Source organism: Eubalaena glacialis, chromosome 3 (genome assembly GCF_028564815.1).
Source record: "Eubalaena glacialis isolate mEubGla1 chromosome 3, mEubGla1.1.hap2.+ XY, whole genome shotgun sequence".
NCBI lineage: Eukaryota > Metazoa > Chordata > Mammalia > Artiodactyla > Balaenidae > Eubalaena > Eubalaena glacialis.
The window spans coordinates 30,709,383-30,734,422 of NC_083718.1; the positions used below are offsets into that span (position 1 = coordinate 30,709,383).

At 38.0% G+C, this 25,040-nt stretch overlaps 1 protein-coding gene across 1 annotated transcript in view; it reads right to left on the reverse strand.

Moving 5' to 3' along the window:
• Nucleotides 1-9,474: 9,474 nt before the first annotated feature.
• Nucleotides 9,475-25,040, reverse strand: part of WDR64 (WD repeat domain 64) — a 168,443-nt gene continuing 152,877 nt past the window's right edge. Inside the window, exons 24-28 of the mRNA XM_061185418.1 lie at nucleotides 21,769-21,957; nucleotides 19,241-19,346; nucleotides 18,330-18,410; nucleotides 17,379-17,492; nucleotides 9,475-9,558 (exon numbers count right to left, since the gene is read on the reverse strand). Of these exons, the coding sequence (XP_061041401.1) occupies nucleotides 9,475-9,558; nucleotides 17,379-17,492; nucleotides 18,330-18,410; nucleotides 19,241-19,346; nucleotides 21,769-21,957 (574 nt within the window). The remainder of the gene's footprint in view (nucleotides 9,559-17,378; nucleotides 17,493-18,329; nucleotides 18,411-19,240; nucleotides 19,347-21,768; nucleotides 21,958-25,040) is intronic.

A 25,040-nucleotide genomic window follows, 5' to 3' on the forward strand; every position in this document is an offset into this window, starting at 1 on the left:
TTTTATTCAATCAGATCTCCATTTCTAAAATTTCGGTTAGTAATACATACATTTATGTATTTACTTATACATCTATCTATATACACAAAGTATGCATTAAATAAATGTATGTGTATAATAAATATATATGGATAATAAATATTTTGCTAAGTAGTTTTACATGACCTATTTAATTTTCATAATTACTTTAAATAACACAATTTTAATTGAGTAAGTTTTAAATATCTAATTGGCTTTAGTGAATTGAAACCAAGCAAGACACTGTGGGGCCTCCCAGGCACAAGCCCATCTATGTGCCCCACCTTTTGTTTGTGAAAAAAGCTTTAGTCTCCTAGGTCTCCCCGAGTTCCAAAGAACAGGCTCAAGCAGTTAATCATTTAAGAAGGGGCAGAAAAGAAAACAAGCAGTCAAGCAAAGAAGATGATTACTTTAGCAATAAGTCAAACTGGGATGGGGTCATAAGACCCTAGTTTTCCTTGAGGAAAACAGATAACAATGTCTGACATACATTCTTAGGTTGTTGTTACAAAAATCAGATCCCCACTGTTACTGAACCAAAATTTGTGTGCCTGATAAACAGTGAGGCCAAAGAAACTGAAACATTGGAGTTTGGAGCGAGAAAAGTTTATTGGAAGGGCCTAGCAAGGAGAACAAGTGGCTCATGCTCAAAACTCCCTGATGGTTTTCAGGGAACAGTTTTTAAAGGCAACATTTAGAGTCATGGCTGCAGAGTTTATGACTTTCTTCTGATTGGTTGGTGGTGAGGTAACAGGGTGGTGTTCCAGGAATCTCAATCATCAACCGTCTGGTCCTGACCAGTCTGGGATCTCAGCACATAGTTACCATCCTCCACCTGGGTAGGGGCCTTAGTTCCTGCAGAACAACTCAAAGATATGCATCAGATTGTTATGTATATCACTTGAGGAGGAACTAGGACTCTGTTTTATCTCTACATTACTATATCATAACTGCTTTTCCTTTGTTTCTGTATTTCCTCACTTCCCTAATTGTAACAGGGAAGAGCCAAATCTGACTACATGTTGGATCTGTTTCTTTTACTTTAACTTTTGCTTTCTGCTGCTTTTGTTCACTAAAAGGATACTATCTATTCATAATGGCCTGCCTCAGGGAACCCTGCCCCTCTGCCTGAATGTTATACCAAAGTCCCTTTGTTCAGGGAAGCATCCTGACCCTGACCACCTGTGGATGGCTGCAAGAAAGAAGAATTAACACACCCCCTCCCTGAGGCTGGCCATTCCAGAAAACATTTGGAAAACTTATGGCCTTTTTACTTTACTTCCTCATCTCCTCCCCTTCTCTGTTCTATAAAAGAAACTGGCATCCAAACCCCAATAAGATGGTTTTGGGGAAACATTAGTCTGCCATCTTCTCAGTCTGCTGGCTTTCTGAATAAAGTCATATTCCTTGCCTCAACACCTTGTCTCCAATTTATTGGCCTGTTGTGCAGCAAGCAGAGCGAGCTTGGACTCAGTAACAAATTTGGCGAGCCAGCCAGGAGCCTTGCTGCTCATGGCTAGCCAGCCCCGGTCAGGGAATTTTGGAGCAAGGCCCTAGCAGCTGCTGGGACCATTTGTCCTGAGGATCTTCCCTTCAAATTTCCCTGAAGAGGCACCAGCTACCTTAGCACTTGGCAGTTGAAGCAAGGAACTGACAAACTTCTATGTGTCAACAGACTCGATTTTGGAGGGTAAGTCCCTCCAGCGTGCAAACTGGGAACATATTCTCCCCTCAATTTGGGCTTTTCCTTTATGGGACAAGCCAATTTGGTTGGGGTACCCTGCTGGAGAGGTGAATTGTTGTTGGACTGTACCTGATTTTGGGAACTAGTTCATTGGTTTTGTAGGGTAAGTCTACCTGATTTGGGAACTAATTAGTTGGTTTTGGTTTTTTTTTTTTTTTTCTTTCCAATCAGTTACTCTATGTCTTTTGATTGAAACATTTAGTCCATTGACATTTTAAGTAATTGTTGATAGGTGTGTACTTATTGCCATTTTAATCCTTGTTTTCCAGTTATTTTTCTAGGACTTCTTTGTTCATTTCTTCCTTTCATTTTTCCTTTTGTGGTTTGATGATTTTATTTTGTAGTATCCTTGAGTTCTTTGGGGTTTTTTTAGTGAACTTAGTGTAGGTTTTTGATTTGTGATTACCATGGGGGTTCATGTATATTGATACATATCTATATTTACTTGCTTTAAGCTGATAGTTATTTAACATCAAACACATTCTAAGAGATCTATATTTTTTTACTCTCCCCTCCTCCCACATTTTCTGATTTTTATGTCCTATTTTACATCTTCATGTTTATCCTTTCACTGTTTATTGTAGTTATAATTGCTTAAAATGTTTAATTTTTTAAAATCTCTGTACTGACTTATTTAAGTGATATGAAATCCTTACTATATATTTGCCTTTCCTATTGGGATTTCCCCTTTCCTAAATATTCTTGCTTCTTTTCCATTTAGAGAAGAGCCTTCAACATTTCTTTTAGGATAGGTTTAGTATTGCTGAATTCCTGTAGTTTTTACTTGTCTGAAAAATTCTTTATCTCTCTTTCTATTCTAAATTATAATCTTAGTGGGTGGAGTCTCCTATGTTGCAGGCTTTTCCCTATCAGGACTTTGAATACACCATTCCACTCCCTTCTGGCCTACAAAGTTTTGGCAGAGAAATCAGCTGATAGGTTTTTAGGGGTTTCCTTGTAAATGACTCTTTATTTTTCTCTTGCTGCCTTCAGAATCCTCTCTATCTTATAACTTTTGCCATTTTAATTATGATATGTCTTGGTGTGGGTCTGTTTCAGTTCATGTTGTTTGGAACCCTTTTCATTTTACTTAACTTTCTCTGTCTGCATGAATTTAGGGGAAACAGTTATCTCCTGTGGTTTTGAAGGGGTTTTCTTTTGGGAGCATTTGTCTGTAGACTGTGTCTGTCCAGTGTCTTTGATACAAGGGCTAGTTTTGATATGGACACCAGCTACATCTTTCCTCAGGGTATGCTGCCCCGCCCCCATCAAGGGGGTGTGGTTGGTGTTGGAGTATCTAAAGCCTGTGTAGGGTGTGAGGCAGGACTTCCTCTCTGCTCTTTGTCTGTCACTACCCTGTCAGGGGTGGGGAGTTGAAGTAGATGTTGTTGGAGTGTAAGCCCTGAGAGTTGGGCTTGATCAGACTCCATTCCTCTTGAGTGCTTGCCCTGCCCCAGGAGGAAAGTACTGAAGCAAAGGAAGCCCATGTGCTCACAGAGGACTGATGCATCGCCTGTGTAGGCATCCATGGTCCTGCTTAGGTGCAGCCCAAGTTCGGTTTCCTTTCCTCTGTTGTGTTCATTCTAGATCTAGTACAAGGCTCTGGCATGGAATGGGTGGAGCTGGAGTGTTTACTAGGCTGGGGTTGGGGGTTGGGGTGTTGTGGCTGCAGAAATTAAGGTGGCTGAACTGCTACCATAGATCTGGGCTGCCTCTGTGGCAGTCTTCTCCCAGGACCTGTATGCCCCAGATCTAGGGCTAAGCTGTGGCATGGTGTGGGTTAGGCCCAGGCTCTTGCTCAGCTCGAGAAGGTTCCTGAGGTATCGCCCAAGTAAGCACTGACAAAGGCCACTGCAGCCCCACCTGGACCATACCCCAGCCCCCCTGGGCTGTCTCTGTGTAGCTAGGCCAAGTCTTTTCACAGGACCAAGCTAGCCCAGATCATGCACCAGGCTGTGGTGTGGAGTGAGCAGGGCCAGGTGTTCACCCCATTTGGATTTTGGGGACTACGATGAGGTGGCAGCAGCCAGCTCAGAGCTCTCTCTACCCTGACTGTTGGCAAGCTAGCATGCATGCACTCTTTGCAAGTAGAGTCTAGGCTTCTCCAGCCCTTCTATCTGTCCCAGCAGTTCTCTCAGTAGCCAAGTGGGCTTGTCTCCTCTGTGTAGGACCTCAGGACTGGGACACCCAGTCTGTGGCTCAATCTGCTCACTCCCCAGGGTGAGGGTCCACCCGTGTGGACCATTTCTTCCTTTCAGATTCCTCCCAGATTCAGAGGAACTGACCTTATGCCTTTTTTTCCATCCTATCCAGTTATGTGGAAATCTTTCTTGCAGCTATGGTTTTATAAGAATTCTTCTGCCAGTTTCCAGTTAGTTTTCCATGAGAATTATTCTACATGTAGATGTATTTTGATGTGTTTGCAGGGGGACATGAGCTCCACATCCTCCTACTCCACCATCTTGATCCAACTCTCTAAGTATCTTTATAATCATTACCGGACCTCTTTATTAGGTAGATTGCTTATCTCTACTTTTCTTAGATCTTCTGGAGTTTATCTTGTTCCTTCATTTGGACCATATTCTTCTGTTGCCTCATTTATGATTCTCTGGTTTTATTTCTATGTATTAGGTAGGTTGTTTACATTTCCTGATCTTGGAGAAGTGGCCTTATGTAGTAGACATCCTATGGATCCCTGCAGCACACTCCCTTCTGATCACCAGAGCTATAGGTTCTAAGGGTTCCCCCTATGTGCACTGAGTGGGTCCTTCTGTAGTGACAGGGCCAATTACTGCTGCCCCCACCCAGTTGGTCACACACAGTGGGCTGGCAGTCTTCACAACTGGCTTCATGGCCCAGGGAGTCCTGGGGCTGGTACTGTCTACCTGGTAGGTGGAGCTGCTCTTGGGGAGTGTGGCTGTGGGACCTGAGGAATCCTGAGGCCGGTGCTCGCCTGCTGGTGGTTAGGACCAGGTCCCAGTGTGGCTGGTTTTGTGGCTCATAGTACTCCAGAGCTGATGCTGACCCATTGGTAGGCAGGGCCATTTCCCAGGGTGGCTGCTTTTGGGATCCAGGCATTCCTGGAACTTGTGCTAGCCCATTGGTGTTCAAGGTTGGGTTCCCACACAGCTGGCTACTTGGCCTGGGAGGTTCTGGGACTGGTGCTGATCAGCTGGTTGTTCAGTTAGCCCCTAGCACTAACAGGCTAAAGTGAGGATTCCAAAATGACACTTGCCAGCACCAGTGTCCTTGTGTTAGAATGAGCTGCCCAAAATGACTTCTACCAGTGTCTAGGTCCCCAGGGAGAGTCCTAATAACCTCCTACCTCTTCTGGAGGCTCTCCAAGATCAGCAATTGGGTCTGACCCAAGAGTCTTTCAAATTACTGTCTCTGCCCTGGGACTTGGAACCTGTGAGATTTTTGCATGTGCCCTTTAAGAGTAGAATCTCTGTTTCCTACAGCTCTCTGGCTCTCCTATACAGTAAACCTGCTAGCCTTCAGTGCCAACCTTCTGGGGGCTCATCTTCTGTTGCAGAACTCCTGGTCTGGGGAGTCCCATGTTGGGGTCAGGCCCCGCACTCCTTGGAACAAACCTCTAATCTCTGCAACTGAGATTATCCTTCTGTTTTTGGGTCATCTACCCAGGTATGTGGGTCTTGACTATATCACATCTTCACGCTTCCTATCCATTTTGTTATGGTTCCTTCTTTATATTTATCTTTAGGTGTGGAAAATCTTTTGTTAGTCTTCAGGTCATTCTCACCAATAGGGTCTCTGTAAATAGTTGTAATTTTGGTTTGCCCATAGGAGTAGGTGAGCTCATGGTCTTCCTACTCTTGGCCTAATCGTGGTCGCACCCCTGTCTATTTTTAAATTATCTGTATTTTAAAACTTTATGACACTACTGTTATTGCTTTATCCTGTTAATGTTCATTTAAGTTAACCACTTGTATACGATTTTCCATCTCTGAACTCCTATCCATTTTCCATCTTCTTAAATAATATCCTTTAGTACTTTCTTTAATGTGTTTCTACTATGATTAATTTCCTCAATTTTTGTTGTCCAGAATCCTATGTGATTTTTAGCTATTTTCCCCTTGATTGAGAATGCTTAGCTGGCATTCATTTTATTTCAGAACTTCGAGGATATCATTCTATGTTTTCTGGCCCCTCACAACCATATTTTTCTGTGGAGAAGTTGGCAGAAGTCCTCTTAATTGTGCTACTTTGAAGATATTTTGTCCTTTTTCTACTTTTGTTGCTTCCATAATTTGTTCTTTGTTCAATTTTCAGCAATTTTACTATGAAATGTGTGGATTTGCATTTTTTAATTAATAATTGTTTATTTTGACTAAGGCCAATGGCTCTTCCTGATTCTGTAGGTTAGAGGCTTTTATCAGGTTTTGAAAACTAACTGAATATTGCTGCTACCCTATTCTTTTCTCTCCTGGTACTACTGTTATTTTTCATATTATCTCAATTCTGCTTTTACCCTCTCCTTTTTTCATCTTTCCATCTCTCAGTGCTTCATTATGGATAATTCCTTGTAACCTATATTTTTCAGCTCACTAATTTTCTCTTTAGTTGACTTAGTCTGTTGTTATATCCTTTGACTGAGTTTTTCATTTTTGTCATTGTGTTTTTTGGTTCTAGAATTTCCATTTGGTTCTTATCAACAATTTCTATTTCTCTGCTAAAATTCTAAATCTTGTGTTTTATCTCCTCCAATATAATAAGCACAGTTATTTTAAAGTTTATATCTGGAGTCCCCAGGTGTTGTTTCTATTATCTGCTGTTTTCTGTCAGTTGTCATTCTTGTTGTCTTGTGTCCTCATGTACCTAGTCATTTTTTGTAGTGTCATAGATATATATTTGGAATAGTAAAGATGTAATTTAAGGCCTAAGATGACATCATCTTTCTCCACAGTATGTACTCTTGCTTCTGAAGGCTCCTGGGTACTCTAGCAATTTAGGATTATCTTAGTCCAATTTCAGGGATTAAAATAATTGGAGGCAGAACTGTAGTCCCCAGTGAAGATCTGTTTAGCTTTATGTCACTCTTATTTCTAATATGCAGGTTTTTGGAGCCTCAACCCAAAGCTAGAGGGGATTATACCTTGATGGGGCCTGGATTCCATTCCCTGTCCCTTTAGCCCTAATTATCACTTCAACTCCTTAGCCACTTAATCTTCCATTCTTGAATCACCACATGCTTACAGGAGAAAATTAGCTTCAAAAGTTGGGCCTCAGTCCTCCCCTAGAATCTGGTACATTCATGCTTCACCATCCCATTTGTGATCAGATGCCTTCATAGATATGTTTTCTTTATTTTGTCCTTGTTTCTTAGTTGTCTTCAGTGGGAGTGATTGGTCCAAACTACGTAGTCTACCATTACCTGAAGCAAAAATCATTACCTTATGTTTTAGTAAATATTTTAACTCCACACTAAAATAAAATATTCTTATTTATTTGTCACCAAGTCAAGCCTTTTCTTAAATGATTAATTTACTCGGCCTGTCATTTGATAAGTGAGGGAAAAGACAAAATTTTTCTACATATTTTGTGTATCACTAAAAATTATTATAATCACATAATTAGTTATACTGCTATTCTTAACATTTTACTGACTAAAATACAATCATTTATTACATAATGTGCAAAAATTCCAAAATATTTTTTAAAATTATGAGGGTCAAGAAATTGTATATTTCTCTTAAAAGAGGTTTGAGAGAATTCCTCAGTCAAAAAAGGAGAGGGATGCTAATTTAGGGCCTTGAATGCCACATTAAAGGAATTGAGTGCATGGCAGGGTATTCAATATTGTCTTGTTCTAGGAAATCTATGCCTAGGGATGAAATGGCCTTCTTTTACAACTGAGATTGAAAGGCAGGAAATGAGATCATTTTCATAAACTCCTTTGAATTTTCTTCTTACTTTTAGAATTTTTTTTAAAAAAAGAGTCTTCTGGGGCAAAATGGGTAAAGGAGGTTAAAAGGAACAGACTTCCAGTTATAAAATAAATAAGTCATGGGGATGTAAAGTATAATACTGTGACTATAGTTAATAATACTATGTTGTATATTTGAAAGTTTCTGAGAGTAGATCTTTGTTTTTTGTTTGTTTTTTTTTATTCCTCAGCAACCCTCAGGTGCCTGCACTCCAGCTGCTCCCCCATGTGCTCCCCAGAGAGTAGATCTTAAAAGTCCTCATCACAAGAAAAAAAAAATGTAACTATGTATGGGGATGGATGTTAATTAGACTTACTGTGGAGATCACTTCACAAAATATACTAATGTTGAATCATTTTATTGTACACCTGAAACTAATATAATATTATATGTCAATTATACCTCAATTAAAGAAAAAAAAGAATCTCCTGGCTTTCTTAGGTATTTAGGGCCAATTTCCCATAACTATATTCTGTTTTTCCTGGAGTCTCTTCTTTCATTTGAGTAAATTATACAAATTATTTTTTAAAAATTTAAAAACCTTAATGTTCAATATTTTCTGTTGGAACTTTAGTTTTGAATGTAATTAAAATAAGTGAAGAAAAAAGTTAAAAGAAAATATATCAGTAGGAAAAATGATTAGATTCCTATGAACAACAAAAATTAGTACATGTCTATAAATAAACATAAAAAAGTGAAATTTTTTATTCATATGAATAAGATCCATATGAATAAAAAATTTGCTTAGTTTTCCAAAGTTGTTGGGATTTAAGAATTATAGAACACTTCCTAGAGTGTAAAGGCAGTATCAAATGTTCAGGGACCATAGTTTTTTCTTCCCACGTGGCCTTGTGCTTTGGCGAAAGTAGACTAACCCTTGACACAGGAATGCTTTTATTACTTTGAACCACAAATATTTTTCCCAAAATGACTTGGGTCAGCCAGTCTTCAGGCTTCAATTCTTGATACTTCCTCATGTCTTTGACTTATTTAAAATCTCATTTATTATTGATCAAATGTAGATGTTTCATTTTTTACTTGAGTATCCAATGGTGAAATTAATCATTTGATCAAAATATCAGAATCAATTAATAAAGGTATCAGTAAAAGATGAACCCCAGCAACTTCAGATAATCATTCAAGTTCTATTATCTGGAGTCATTTATAGTCTAAATGCAAATAACTTCTGACTTTATCTAAGAAACTCTGAGCATTTTCTTCCATATGACATTTCTCTAAATGAAAAAGACAAATAGCTAGAGGCTTGACTGGCACATTTTTCTTTGTAATAATAATTCTCTTTATACTGCACATAGCATGACACATAAGTAATTTGCCTCTTAGTGCGTACATTCTGATAATAATTCTGGTTATAAATTAGGGTGAACAATGGGGGGAGGTGGAAAACAAGTCATTGATAACCATATTATTTTAGATCTACTTATGCTGTTGATTTTCTTTGTTTCTTTATGAGTCATTTTTCTGACAGTAAATAAGAAATATTCCTTATTCAGTAAGTGGATTTCCATGTATGAAAGAAGCTGGCCAACTGGATGTTGCTGCTTGCATGGTATTCAGAGATGAGGCCATCTGAACACTCTGAGTAATCTTTTCCATCAATAGGATGGCCTGAGGATACAGAGGTGGGTGACAATATCTGATAGACCCTCACTTTCATCCTGAAATAAAGACTGGAGTATCACTGAGACCTTGCCATTTGATGTGCAGCTCAGGCAACAGCAGCCACTTCTGATTTTTCTCTCTTCACTTGGGGATGGTTGGGAAGAAAGAAGAAGTCAGGTTTATTTGTGGGACCAAATTTCTTTTCAGACTTCTTCTCCGTTGTACCTGTGAAATAAAGGACAGGTCAGTTAGTAACTGCATTATATGACAAACACAATTTTTTAGAGTCAATCTGTACCACTAATTTTTATGAAGATTTTAATCCTCCTAAAGGATTAAAGGAAGAAAGTTTAGTTATTTACTTAGCTATCCTGTGTGCCTCCAGGGTAAAAATGTTTTAAAAAAAAAAAAATAAATAAGTGGTGAGGCTCCAGCAGCTCATGGTGGAAGAGCAAAGGCTTTAGAACTACTTAACTCTGGAATTATCCATTCTTGGGATTCTCTGCCTAACCTGTAAAGAGTTGGGGGTTGGTTAAAATAAAAGAAAACAAAGAAGCTTGTTAGGTTGTTGTAATATTAATATCATGAGTCCATTGTCTTATAAAAAAATAAAATCAAGTGATGATCCCACAAATGAGAAAAAAAAAGTTAGTTTTGAATTAGATATTTTTAGAAAACATGCATATAAAAAGTTAAGCTCATTTGGTTTCAAAATTTAGATCAAGAAGTGTCTAAATTTGTCAGAGAGGAGACAAGATTGTGGAGTAGAAGCACTTAAGCTCACCTCTTCTCATGAAAACATCAAAATCACAACTAACTGCTGAAAAACTATCAACAAAAAACCTGGAACCTACCAAAAAGATATTCTACTTTCAAAGACAAAGAAGCCACAATAAGACAGTAGGAGGGGTGCATCTGTGATACAATCAAATCCTATACTTGCTGGGTGAGCAACCCACAAACTGGAAAATAATTAAATCACAGAGGTTTTCCCACAGGAGCGAGAGTTCTGAGCCCCACATCAGGCACCCCAGCCTGGGGGTCTGGCATCAGAAGGATTCCCCAGAGCATTTGGCTTTGAATGCAAATTGGATTTGATCTCAGCAACTCCACAGGACTGGGGGAAACAGAAACTCAACTCTTGGAGGGCACACACAAGGTCTTGTGTACACAAGGACCTCAGGGGAAAAAAGCAGTGACTTCATAGGAGCCTGGGCCAGACCTACTAGCTGGTCTTGGAGGGTCTCCTGGGGAGGTGAGGGAGGCTGTGGCTCACTGTGGGGACAAGGACACTGGGGCAGAGGTACTGGGAAATACTCATGGACATGAGCTCTCCTGGAGGCTGCCATTTTGACACCAAGTCCTGGTACCACCCAACAGCCTGTAGGCTCCAGTGCTGGGATGCCTCAGGTCAAACAAACAATGGGGCAGGAACAAAGCCCCACCCATCAGCACACAGGCTGCCTAAAGTCTTCCTGAGCCCACAGCCCCCTCTAAACACACCCCTTGACACAGCCCTGGCCACCAGAGGGACAAGACCCAGCTCCATCGACCAGAGGACAGGCACTGGTCCCTCCCACCAGGAAACCTGACCAAGCCTCTTAGAACAGACTCAGCCACCAGGGGGCAGACATCAGAAGCAAGAGAAACTACAGTCCTACAACCTACAGAATGGAGACTGCAAACTGAAAGCTAGAAAAAATGAGATGGCAGAGGAATATGTTCCAGATGAAAGAACAAGATAAAACCTCAGAAGAACAACTAAGTGAAGTGGAGATAGGCAATATACCCAAAAAACAATTCAGAGTAATGATAGTAAAGATCATGCCAGATCTCGAAAAAGAATGGAGGCGTAGACCAAAAAGATACAAGAAATGTTTACCAAAGAGCTAGAAGACATAAAGAACAAACAGAGTTGAACAATACAATAACTGCAATGAAAAATACACCAGAAGGAATCAATAGCAGAATAAATGAGGCAGAAAAAATGGATAAGTGAGCTGCAAGACAGACTGGTGGAAATTACTGCCACAGAACAGAATAAAAAAAAAAAAGAATGAAAAGAAATAAGGACAGTTTAAGACCTCTAGGAGAACATTAAATGCACAGACATTCACATTATAGGTGTCCCACAAGGAGAAAAGAGAAAGAAAGGGCCAGAAAAGCTATTTGAAGAGATAATAGCTGAAAACATCCCTAATATGTGAAATAGTCAGCCAAGTCCAGGAAGTGCAGAGAGTCCCAGGCAGGATAAACCCAAGGAGGAACACACTGAGACACATATTAATCGAATTGACAAAAATTAAAGAAAGAAAGAAAATATTAAAAGCAACAAGAAAAAAGCAACAAATAACATACAAGGGGATCCCCATAAGTTTCTACAGCAGAAACTCTGTAGACCAGAAGAGAGTGGCATGGTATAGTTAAACCTATATATAGGTTTAAAGGGAAAAAGGGAAAAAAACTATAACCAAGAAAACTCTACCCAGCAAGGCTCTTGTTCAGATATGATGGAGAAATCAAGCTTTACAGACAAGCAAAAGCTAAGAGAATTCAGCACCACCAAACCAGCTTTACAACCAATGCTAAAGGAACTTCTCTAGGCAGAAAAGAAAAGGCCACAACTAGAAACAAGAAAATTACAAGTGGAAAAGCTCACTGGTAAAGGCAAACATACAGTAAAGGTAGGAAATCATACACACACAAATATGATATCAAAACCAGCAATCATGATAAGAGGAGAGGACAAATGCAGAATATTGGAAATGCATCTGAAATTTAAGAGACCAGTAACTTAAAACAATCGTGTTTATATAGAGACTGCTATATCAAAACCTGATGATAACTGCAAACCAAAAATCTACAATAGATATACAAACAAAAAAGAAAAAGGAATCCAAACACAACACTAAAGATAGTCATTAAATCACCAGAGAAGAGACCAAAAGAGGAAGGGAAGAAAAAAGACCTACAAAAGTAAATCCAAAACAATTAACAAAATGGCAACAGGAACATACATTTCGATAATTACCTTAAAAGTAAATGGATTAAATGCTTCAGCCAGAGAACTTAGACTGGTTGAATGGATATGAAAACAAGACTCAAAAATATGCATTCTATAAGAGACCCACTTCAGATCTAGGGACACATACAGACTGAAAGTGAGGGGATAGAAAGAGATATTCCATGCAAATGGAAATCAAAAGAAAGCTAGAGTAGCAATACTCATATCAGACAAAATAGACTTTAAAATAGAGACTGCTATAAGAGACAAAGAAGGACACTACATAATGATCAAGGGATCAATCCAAGAGAAGACATAACAATTGTAAATATATATGCACCCAACATAGGAGCACCTCAATATATATGGCAAATTCTAACAGCCATAAAAGGAGAAATCAACAGTAACAAAATAATAGTGGGTTGGGGGACTTCCCTGGTGGTTCAGTAGTAAAGAATCTGCCTTCCAATGCAGGGGATGGGGGTTCAAGCCCTGGTTGGGGAACTAGGATCCCACATGCTGTGGGGCAGTTAAGCCCACATGCCACAACTACTGAGGTAGTGTGGCTTAACTAGAGAGCCTGTGTGCTGCAAACTACAGAGCTCACGTGCTCTGGAGCCTGTCCACCACAAGTAGAGAAGAGAAAACCCACATGCCACAACTAGAGAGAAGCCTGCACGCCACAACAAAAGACCCTGCATGCCTCAATGAAGATCCCATGTGCCGCAACTAAGACCCTACGCAGCCAAAAAATAAATAAATGAATAAATAAATAAACAATAGTGGGGGACTTTAACACTCCACTTTCATCAATGAACAGATCATCCAGACAGAAAATCAATAAAGAAACACAGGCCTTAAATGACACATTAGAACAGATAGACTTAATTGATATTTATAGAGCATTCCATCCAAAAGCAGCAGAATACACATTCTTTTCAAGTGCACATGGAAATATGCTCCTGGATAGATCACATGCTGGGCAATAAAAAAACCTTGATAAACTTAAGAAAATTGAAATCCTATCGAGCATCTTTTCCAGCCACAACACTTTGAGACTAGAAATCAACCACAAGAAAAAAACTCCAAAAAAAAAAAAAAAAAAGATAAAGCATGTGGAGGCTAAACAATATGCTACCACACAACCAATGGATCACTGAAGAAATCAAAGGAGAAATAAAAAAATGCCCAGAGACAAATGAAAATGAAAACATGATGATCCAAAACCTATGAGACGCAGCAAAAGGAGTTCTAAGAGGAAAGTTTATAGCAATAAAATTGTACCTCAGGAAACAAGAAAAATCTTCAATAACCTAATCTTACACGTAAAGCAACTGGAGAAAGAAAAACAAACAAAACCCAAAGTTAGTAAAAGGACAGAAATCATAAAGACCAGAGCAGAAATAAATGAAATAGAAATGAAGAAAAGAATAGAAAAGATCAATGAAACTAAAAACTGGTTCTTTGAAAAGATAAACAAAATTGATAAAGCTTTAGCCAGACCCATCAAGAAAAAGAGGGAGAGGGCTCAAATCAATAAAATTAGAAATGAAAAAGGAGAAGTTACAGTGGACACCACAGAAATACAAAGGATCATAAGAGACTAGTACCAGCAACTATATGCCAATAAAATGGACAACCTAGGAGAAATGGACAAATTCTTAGAAAGGTAAATCTCCCAAGACTGAACCAGGAAGAAATAGAAAATATGAACAGACCAATCACAAGTACTGAAATTGCAACTGTGATTTAAAAACTTCCAACAAACAGAAGTCCAGGAACGATGGCTTCAGAGATGAATTCTATCAAACATTTAGAGAATAGTTAACACCTATCCTTCTGAAACTATTCCAAAAAATCTCAGAGGAAGGAACACTCCCAAACTCATTCTATGAGTCCACCATCACCCTGATACCAAAACCAGACAAAGTTACCTCAAGAAAAGACAATTACAGGCCAATATCACTGATGAACATACATGCAAAAATCCTCAACAAAATACTAGCAAAGTGAATCCAACAATACATTAAAAGGGTCATACACCATGATCAAGTGGGATTTATTCCAGGGATGCAAGGATTTTTCAATATCTGCAAATTGAACATTGTGATACACCACATTAACAAACTGAAGAATAACATCCATATGATCATCTCAGTAGATGCAGAAAAAGCTTTTGACAAAATTCAACACCCATTTATGATAAAAACTCTCCAGAAAGGGGCATAGAGGGAAACTACCTCAACATAATAAAGGCCATATATGACAAACCCACAGCTAACATCGTACCTAAAGACGAAAAGCTGAAAGCATTTCCTCCAAGATCAGGAACAAGACAAGGATGTCCACTCTCTCCACTCTTATTCAACATAGTTTTGGAAGCCCTAGCTAAAAATAAACTCAAAACAGATTAAAGGCCTAAATGTAAGGTTGGATACTATAAAACTGTTAGAGGAAAACGTAGGCAGAACCAACTTTGACATAAATCACCACAGTATCTTTTTCGATCCACCTCCTAGAGTAATGGGAAAAAAACCCCAAATAAACAAATGAGACTTAATTAAACTCAAATGCTTTTGCACACCAAAGGAAACCATAAATAAAATGATAAGATGACCCACAGAATGGGAGAAAATATTTGCAAACAGTGCAACTGACAATGGATTAATCTCCAAAATTTACAAACAGCTCATGCAGCTCAATATCAAAAAATTAAACAAACCAATCAAAAAATGGACAGAAGACCTAAATAGACATTTCTCCACAGAAGGCATAAAGATGGCCAAGAGGCACATGAAAAGATGCTCAACATCACTAATTATTAGAGAAATGCAAATCAAAACTACAGTGAGATATCACCTCACACCAGTCAGAATGGCCATCATCAAAAAGTCTACAAACAATAACTTCTGGAGAGGGCGTGGAGAAAAGGGAACTCTCCTACACTGTTGGTGGGAATGTAAATTTGTTACAACCACTATGGAGAACAGTCTGAATGTTCCTTAAGAAACTAAAAATAGAGCTACCATATGACCCAGCAATCCCACTCCTGTGCATATATCCCAAGAAAAACATGGTCTGAAAGGATACATACACCCCAATGTTCATTGCAGTGCTGTTTACAATAGCCAAGACATGGAAGCAACCTAAATATCCATTGAAAGATGAATGGATAAAGATGTGGTACATATATACAATGGAATATTACTCAGCCATTAAAAAGGAAGAAATAATGCCTTTTGCAGCAACATGGATGGACCTGGAGATTATCATACTAAGTGAAGTAAGTCAGACAGAGAAAGACAAATATCATATGATGTCACTTATATGCAGAATCGAAAAAGAAAGATACCAATGAACTTATTTACAAAACAGAAACAGACTCACATACTTAGAAAACAAACTTATGGTTACCAAATGGGAAAGGTTGGGGGGAGAGAGAAAATAGGAGGTTGGGATTAACATATACACACTACTATATATAAAATAGATAATCAACCAGGACCTACTGTATAGCACAGGGAAATCTACTCAATACTCTGGAATAACCTATATGGGAAAAGAATCAGAAAAAGAATAGATATATGTATATGTATATGTGTAAGCTAATCACTTTGTTGTACACCTGAAACTAACACAACATTGTAAATCAACTATACTGCAATACAAAATAAAAATTAAAAATAAAAATAGGGCTTCCCTGGTGGCACAGTGATTGAGAATCTGCCTGCCAATGCAGGGGACACGGGTTTGAGCCCTGGTCTGGGAAGATCCCACATGCCGTGGAGCAACTAGGCCCGTGAGCCACAACTGCTGAGCCTGCGCGTCTGGAGCTTGGGCTCCACAACAAGAGAGGCCGCGACAGTGAGAGGCCCACGCACCGCGATGAAGAGTGGCCCCCGCTCGCCGCAACTAGAGAAAGCCCTCGCACAGAAACGAAGACTCAGCACAGCCAAAAATAAATAAATAAATAAATTAATTAATTAATTAATTTAAAAAATATGTCAATTTAATTAGAAAAGTAATTTGTTAAATTTTAAAAAAATAAATAAATAAATTTTTAAAAAATAAAAATAAGGGAATTCCCTGGTGGTCAAGTGGTTAGGTCTCTGCGCTTCCACTGCAGGGGTCACGGGTTTGATCCCTGATTGGGTAACTAAGTTCCTGCATGCCATGTGGTGGGCCAAAAAATAAAAATAAAAAAAATAAAAATAAAAAAATAAAAATTACGATATGTTAGATCTTCCTCTTAATTTTTGATCAATTTTAATAACTAGATAAATGACCACATTTTAAGTTAGGCTCATATAAACTTCCTAGAACTAGTAGAAGAGTTTTAAGGTTTGAGTTTTTTAGGCTGTTTGGTTTAAGAGAATGAGCATGAAATTTGGAGTAAAATGTTGACCTCAGGTTATCACTTAATTTTATGTGATCTTGGCAAGTCACTTAACCTCCCTTTTGTCTCCACTTTTTTCCAATTCTACAATGGGTATAACACTTTGTGTGATTTTTGTGAACATCAAAAGAATCATTTATAAAAATACTATGTAAACTGTAAAGTTTTGTGTTAGTTTTCCTACTAATATTGGGGTGGCCAAAAAGTTTGTTTGGGGTTTTCTGTAAGATTTTACTTTTACTTTTTGTCCAACCCAGTATGTGGAAAGCATTCTCCTTGGCTTGGCTGGTAAGCCAGAAACTTATTGATGTCTTGGCTCCATCCTGCAGGTACAATAATGTTAGGAAGCAAGGATGGCTACACAGCCCTCAGATATGTCATGTCATACTGCCTAGCTTTTAAAATTAGTCAGTGAACCTAAGTCTGAAATTAGCTCTCAGAAAGTTTTATTTTTTCAGGCTCAGAGGTCCTGTTTGATTTTTCTGTCTGTCCAGGAAATTCATGATTTTCATCTCACTAAGATAAAACACATGCATCCTGGAATATTTGTAAACCAAGTAGGAACTGAGATAATTTTAGACCTAGAAATAAGAAACAATCCAAACAGAAATGGGATACGCTATGGAATTCTAAGTACTAACTCACTCTTTCATGTTGAACATGGCTTCCCTTCTTCTTTCCTGGAATGCCATCTGAAGAGTCCCTTCGTGCCTCTGAACCAATTAGTGGAAGAAATCTTAAACTAGTGGGACTTGGTACCTAGAAGCCATAAATGAGGAGTTAGACATACTTAAAGTGATAACTTCTGTAATATGAATTCAAGGGTGGGGGATAGGAAGTGAGAAGATCCAACTGCTTTAAAATATACTCACCTTCCCAGGAGCCCACTATTAATTCTGATACTTTACCCTTAGCATTATCTGTAGTTTAAGTGTTTGATACCTGTAATAGGTATCAACATGTTCTTGGGAAAGAGAAGTAACATTTTAAGGAACAATAGGTTAAGATTAAGTTGTAATATTTTGTCTTTGGTTTATTATTCTTGGCTAATTAATTCTTTAATTTAACAGAAGTTATCTGGGTTGGAGACTTGAAGGATGAATAGGGATTTGGAGGGAAACAAGTGGTGGATGAGTTATGGGCAGAGGGGCAGCACAGGCAAAGTCACAGAAGAGGAAAGAACAGTGATGCTTAAGGAATGGTAAGTAATTTAGCATAGCTGGAGTATAGGGTACATGGGAGAATGTGGTGGAAAGTGGGGTTATACAGTTCAGGCAGAGATCAGATCATGAGAGGTTTGTATGCCAGGCTAAAGGCATTTGGATTTTATCCTGTAGGTGATGAAGAGCCAGGGTAAAGTTTGAAATAGTTTTAAGTAGTATTGTTTAGTGTGGAATGACAGAGACAAGTGGTCAAGGCCATTGACACACAGAACTGAAGACTTCTCTGGGATCGGACACCACATGTTTATGGAAGCATCATTCTGCTTGGTTGTGTGATTTTCTCCAACCTTGCTTTTTAGCCCAGGGTCAGGGATGAGATGTCAGATTCCCTATTGTTCTGTAACCACTCTAGTCCTAGATACCTCCAACTCACCCTATATATAGGCAGAGAACCAAAAACAATCCCTGCCTCTCTGTTTTCAGTCATGAAACCTTCCAAGGTATGTCTTCGAATCTGCAAAGCAGAGGAGTGAATGTTTAATGAAAAGGGCACATTACATAAGTGGCAAAATTCCTGGATTCAAATTCTGACTGCCACTTACTAGCTGCATGATCTTAAGCAAATTCTTTCCCTGTTGATGAGCTATGAGGATCAAATGCACATAGTGATGTGCTACTTAAATGTGAGAGTTAGTGCTATTGTTTTATTATTACTGATAACAATATGTCAAAAAGAAATTAACAGAAAAGAAGTGAATTGATAAATATTACACAATTGAGAATGAAAAGGAATGGGCAAAACAAAATTGCTGGTAGAAATCAGAGATTCCTTAGTAAAAGGTCTTTTACCTCAAGCATTAACCCTTTGTTATTTTACCAACAAACTGAGAAGATAAAGGTGTGGTAAGAAGAGGGCATTCAGTTGTTTCAAGAACTTTAAAACCTTTCTAAAGATTTCCCCAAATTTATTTAATATTTCAGTTAAATTACTTAAAAATTTATCTCTTCAAATTGGAAGAAAATATTAAAAGTGAATACCAATCTTTATTTTTAGGTTGTGCTATTCAACAAAATTGAGGAATTTTAATATGCTATACATGTATCTTTGCCCATAAAGAGCTTATGATTTATTGGTGGAGGTGAGAAGTAAGAGTAAGTATACCAATAATTCTAGTTCAGTGTAGAACATGGCAAGTGAACATGTTATGAGACACAAAGCAAGGAGAGATTGGGGAAAGTGGAATTAACAGCAGCGATAGAAAACTAATACACCGGGCATATCTAAATTCAAAAAAACAAAAGCAAAGGTTTTTGTTTGTTTGTTTGTTTGTTTTTTAAGGTTACCTTGGGAGAAGAAAGAGACTTGAAAAACTTAAAATCATGTTCCACTTCAAAGGCCTTAGGAGGTGTACGTTTGAAGAGCAAAGACATCGAACTCATTTTTTTCCATCTGCATATAAAGATACACGTACACAAACACACAAAAAACAGTTAAAGATATGCCCACGCCTTTTATTTTCTGCCTAATCAGCAAGTATCCATCATGTACTTCTTTGTCTGGGCCTCCAAATTCTCTGGCTCCCATGGCACCAGTCCTAACGATGTGACCTTTGCACTTAACTCTTATTCCACTTGGCTTCCCAGATTTCCCTCCAAAGAAACCACAGAGATGTCTACTAAACCTGAACATTCCATGTAGTTAAATTCATTAATAGCCATTGGGGGGAAAAAAACTGTATAGTAAGGATGAGGAAATCTCTGGTATAAAACCAATGTTTGATTTTTTTTGTGACTCAGGTCAGCTCCCACTATAGTTAACACTTACTTATGCATATATTTTAAAAGTTATAACCAAGTGTTAAAACATTTTTTAAAGATAATAAGTAGTATGTTCTAAAATGCAGTATTTGTACAGAAGAAGGCCTGATTTGCTACACACAAGACATAATTATTTACTTATAACAAAATGTGAACACATATCCTACTTTAAGCTATCCCAAATATATCATATCATTTCAAACTTCTGTATCTATCATTTATATCTTTTGCGTCTGCTTGTAATGTTCTCCACTAGTCATTCTTTATTTGTTCCACAATATCTTTTGAGTGTCTACTTTGTGCTAAGTACTGAACTAAGAACTGGGTATATAAAGATGTGTAAAACATGGTTCTTGTGGTCAAGGAACTCAGAGAATAATGAAGAAATGCATATTAACAAATTAGAATATAGTGTTTTCAGTACTAAGATACATGGATGCTCAAGGCTCAGCAATTACCCGAGGAGATTGATCATGATCAACTTTGCTTGGTGAACTTTATCGTATCCTGATGAGTCTTGGCTCTACTATACCACCTCTTACGTTTTAGCCAGACTTCTTCCCCAGTGCTCCTTACTGCCCAGCTAAGGCAAGCCTTGAACACTGCAATGGGATTTTGGCAGTCATTTGGAACCCTTGTTAATTGTTCTCAAACTGTTCCTGTTTTGAACCACATTCTGTGTGGTTTGTGACTCTTAACTTCAATTCCTATTTACAGCCATTCTACCAACTTTTGGACTAGATGATGGCATTGTGTCTCCCCAGCTTTGACCCACTTAGGATTTCCCTAAAAGACCTTATCTTAGACAGTCCTCTCTGATTCTTCCCACTTTGGACTCAACTTGTCAGCTATTCCAATTCTGGTCTGCTGGATATTACCAGTCTAGGCAGTCTGGTCCTGTGAGGGCTAGAAATTTAGATATCTATAATCTAGGGCTGAGCTTTGCTGATGTTGAAAGCTCAAATGAGCACCAATCTCTTCCATTATAACAAAGATTCAGCCATGGTCAAAACCAGGACTGAGCTTTGCAAAAGCATAAAACAACTTTTGACCAATATTTTATTCTTTACTGGAGGACTATCCTCCCCCCTATGCCTTTAAGCATGCTCAATTCTCCCCCACAAACAATCAAACTCATGAAACAAACTATTCTTCATCCTTACAGCTATTTGACTTCCTTGCAAAGTAATCTATACTGTCATCACCTCATGTCTCCCATTTATTACTCAACCAAGACGATGTGATTTTTACCCATCACTCTTTGAAATTTCACTCTCTAGAATCATCAGTGACCTTTCAGCTGACAGACATGGCAAAACCAGTGTTTACTTTTCTCTTGTCCTATATGACTTCACTGCCACATTCTACAAACGTGTCCTCTCTACCACTTTCCTTATTCTCTCCTCCCTTGATTTCCATCACACCACTTGTTTATGACTTTCAACATGTCAGCTACTCCATCTTAATGTTTTTCACTGTTTTTTCTCCTTGGCCTGCTCTTTACAGGGTATTTCTTGATTTCTTCCTCAGTATTCTGTTTTTTTTCCTCACTCTATACACAGGACATAAGTGACTTTTCCACATTGAAAATACTACTATGCTGATGACACCAAAATATTTACCTATAAGTCTGACCTCTTTTGGGAGCTCCAGACAGATCTCACTGCACATTAAATATATCCACTTGGAAGTCCCACAAACATCTCAGACTTAAACCTGTCCAAAACCAAACTTACCATCTTTTTCTTCAGACCTGCTCTTCCCCTTAGGTATTCTGTCATAGTGATTTCCGTAAAGTTAAAAATCCTTATGTTGGCCCATAAAAGTCTTACTGTGCTTTGGCCCCTATAGACTTTTCTCATTTTATTTCCTACTATATCCTCCCTAATTACTCCCTGGACTCCAAGCCTTGAAAGACTAACATAGTCTTTCACTGTTTAGTGCCTTTGCTTAAGCAGTTGCCTCTTTGGTCTTTGTTCGATTAAATCCTATGTGTCACAGTATCATATAGTTTAATTTCATCTTCTCATCTAAAGGAAACCAAATGCTCTTACCTTTGCCGGTCAAATACCAGAGGATATTCATATTTTTGCTTCTTCTCTGTGAATTTGCTTTCTTCTTTTATTTCTATGGGATATTCATTAACATCACAAGGCAAAATAAAATCACTTGTCTGTGATATTTCAAAGATTCTTCGCTGTCCAAAATATCCACAGTAATGACCATTGAGAGCATGCCAGAGCCTGGGGAAAGGCAAAGGTAGGGAAAAGAAAGTAACTGGAATTCAGTAGAAGTTATTCTGTTTATTAGATCATTTATGTAGATTTTCACTGGCCTAACAGGTATTTTAAACTTGGGTCCAGGACTCTTCCTATTAAATATATGGAGCTAATCATAACATAAACATTTTTATCAGTTAGAATTCTAATCTACAACAATTTTGGAAATATCAATTTAAATCTATACTTATGATAATCATTTATTAAACCCAGAAGACAAGAAATAGATTTTTCCCAAATTAACAACACTTGTTCAACCTAATCATGTTGACTTGTCAGTTGAATTAAGCTGTAGAATGGGCCATATCTCAGCTGTCTACTTTCTGTATAAGCATCAGTAGAACTTATGAGAGGAGATAACAACTAATGGTTTCACTCTTACCAAAATCATCTCAACCTCCATCTACATTTCCTACTATTGTGGAAACACCATACTATTTTTTACAACTGAGTTCTGCAATAAGGTGGCAAAAGAAGTGGTTCTTTATACATATGCATTATGTCACTCCAAGAAGTCCGTCTAAATAGCCCACATGGTTTAAAGTCATACAGAATGTCATTAGCAGGAGTATGTGCTAATACGTAAATAAGACAAATAAATTATTGTTTGGCAGATCTTCTGTTTCTGTCTTGATTTCAAGCTTAAAATTGCATATGATGGAAACAATCATAATGTACCTGCCTCAATGACCCAGAAGAAAAATAATAATCTAAATGAATAATCTAAATGAATTAGATTTAGAGAAGAATAATCGAAATGAATTAAGAGTAGATTCCACAAAGTACAAGTGGTATCCCAGATCAAAAAGGTAGGCACTGAGGAGTAGGTAGAACAGAGGTATCCAGTCAGGAAACCTCACACCTGACAGTGTCCTGAGAATGTACCATTCCTTCCATATTTCAATTCCCCAATGCTACATAGGTGTTTTCATGGACTTCCGAGAGGCTTGACCAAAGTGAAATGGAGTAGCCCTTTCAACACAGAAGTTAGAGGGGTAAGGGACTAACTTCAGGACAACTCTAAATTCATTCTACTGGAGGCAAGGACTGAAGTAACGTTTGGTCTCCTTGTTTTGTGGTGTTTCCTACTCCATGTGAAACTCTCCCAAGTGACTGATCCTATCTCTCAGCCTGAATTTCTGAGCCTCAGATATGGATCCTTAGCCCCTTCTATCCTCTGTCCCAGAGCTAAGCTTTTATTATGCTTTTTCCTATTATAAAATCAACCTTTTTGACAAACAAGATTTAGAGTGTTAAAACTGCCTACTCCTTTAGAAAGTGGCAGCTAGTATTAGCAGAAGGACTTATTTATGAAGAGAACTGTATTCTGAGATAGCTATTAATAGAGCTAGGTTTTTTGAACTGAGTATTTAGGGATAGCTTCACTTGAAGGAATTGTAAGAGTAATTTCTCCATGGCAAAGATAACTGGTTTGAGCAGGAAATGCTTATAACAACAGAAGTGTGCACACATGTAACATGGGGGAGTGTGTGTGTGTGTGTTTGCGCATTACAGTGCCCAAGTAACACTTCTGATGACAGGTAGCTGAAAATAAGCTGGAGCAGAGACTCAAGGGACAGAGTTGTGAAAAACATCTATAATAATTACATGTAATTTTCATGTCAATTCACTTTTTCGATGAATAAAACAACAGATCTCCTCATTGACAGAGCAAGCAGTTCTGTTTGCCCTCAAATAAGACCTTACCCCAAAGATTCACCTTGAACTCAACATTTCTAAGTTTTTCATCTTTCTACATTGCAAATATTTTCCTTTTTTATTTTAGTGTCTCCTCTCTCAATGAATGGCATTATTCAATATTCACCTAGTTTTATAATGCCAGGAGTCATTCTTGACATCTATCTCTTACCTTCTCTGTCAGTTAAAGTTCACATCTTCTGGATTTTACCTCCTAGATAGTTCTCAAATCCAAAATATTTATTCCCAGCACTGTTTACGACTCCCCTAGTTCATGCCACTATATTCACCACAGACACCTAACTAGTCTCTTTGTTCTCACTTTTGCTGCTCCAAAATCCATTCTCCACACATTATTATTTTTTAAATGTAACTCAAATTATGTTAGTCACCCACTTAAAATCCTTTGGTGGCTATTTATTTCAAGGTGAAGATCCAAACACTGAACAATGTCTGCTACATGCTACATGGACTTGTCCCTGTCTAAATCACCAGCCTCAAGCTCATACAGCTAGCTTAAGTCTTTTGAATTTCAGACCAGAGTCATTCATGCAACATAAAATATTTCTTCCTTTTCATCTTCATTATGTTTAAACTCTCTAAAACACTTTGAAGCCTCTTTATCTCTCTTGGTCTTACATAACTTTATGCCCTTAAAAGGACAATTCATCATCATGAATTTTTAAATGTAATTTTAAAAAAATTTTTATTTTATACTGATGTATAGTTGATTAACAATGTTGTGTTGGTTTCAGGTGTACAATAGAGTGATTCAGTTATACATATACATGCATCTATTCTTTTTCAAATTATTTTTCCATTTAGATTATTACAGAGTATTGGGCAGAGCTCCCTGTGCTATGCACTAGGTCCTTGTTGGTTATCTGTTTTGAATATAGCAGTGTGTACATGTCAATCGCAAATTCCCAATCTATCCTTACCCCCTCCCCTCCTCCCTGGTAACCAGAGATTCATTCTCTAAGTCTGTGAGTCTGTTTCTGTTTTGTAAATAAGTTCATTGGTATCTTTTTTTTTTTTTTTTTAGATTCTGCATGTAAGCAATATCATATGATATTTTTCTCTGTCTGACTTACTTCACTTAGTATGATAATCTCCAGGTCCATCCATGTTGCTGCAAAGGCATTATTTCTTTCTTTTTAATGGCTGAGTAATATTCCATTGTATATATGTACCACATCTTCTTTATCCATTCATCTGTCAATGGATATTTAGGTTGCTTCCATGTCTTGGCTATTGTAAACAGTGCTGCAATGAACACTGTGGTGCATGTATCCTTTCAGACCACGTTTTTTTCGGGATATATGCCCAGGAGTGGGCTTGCTGAGTCA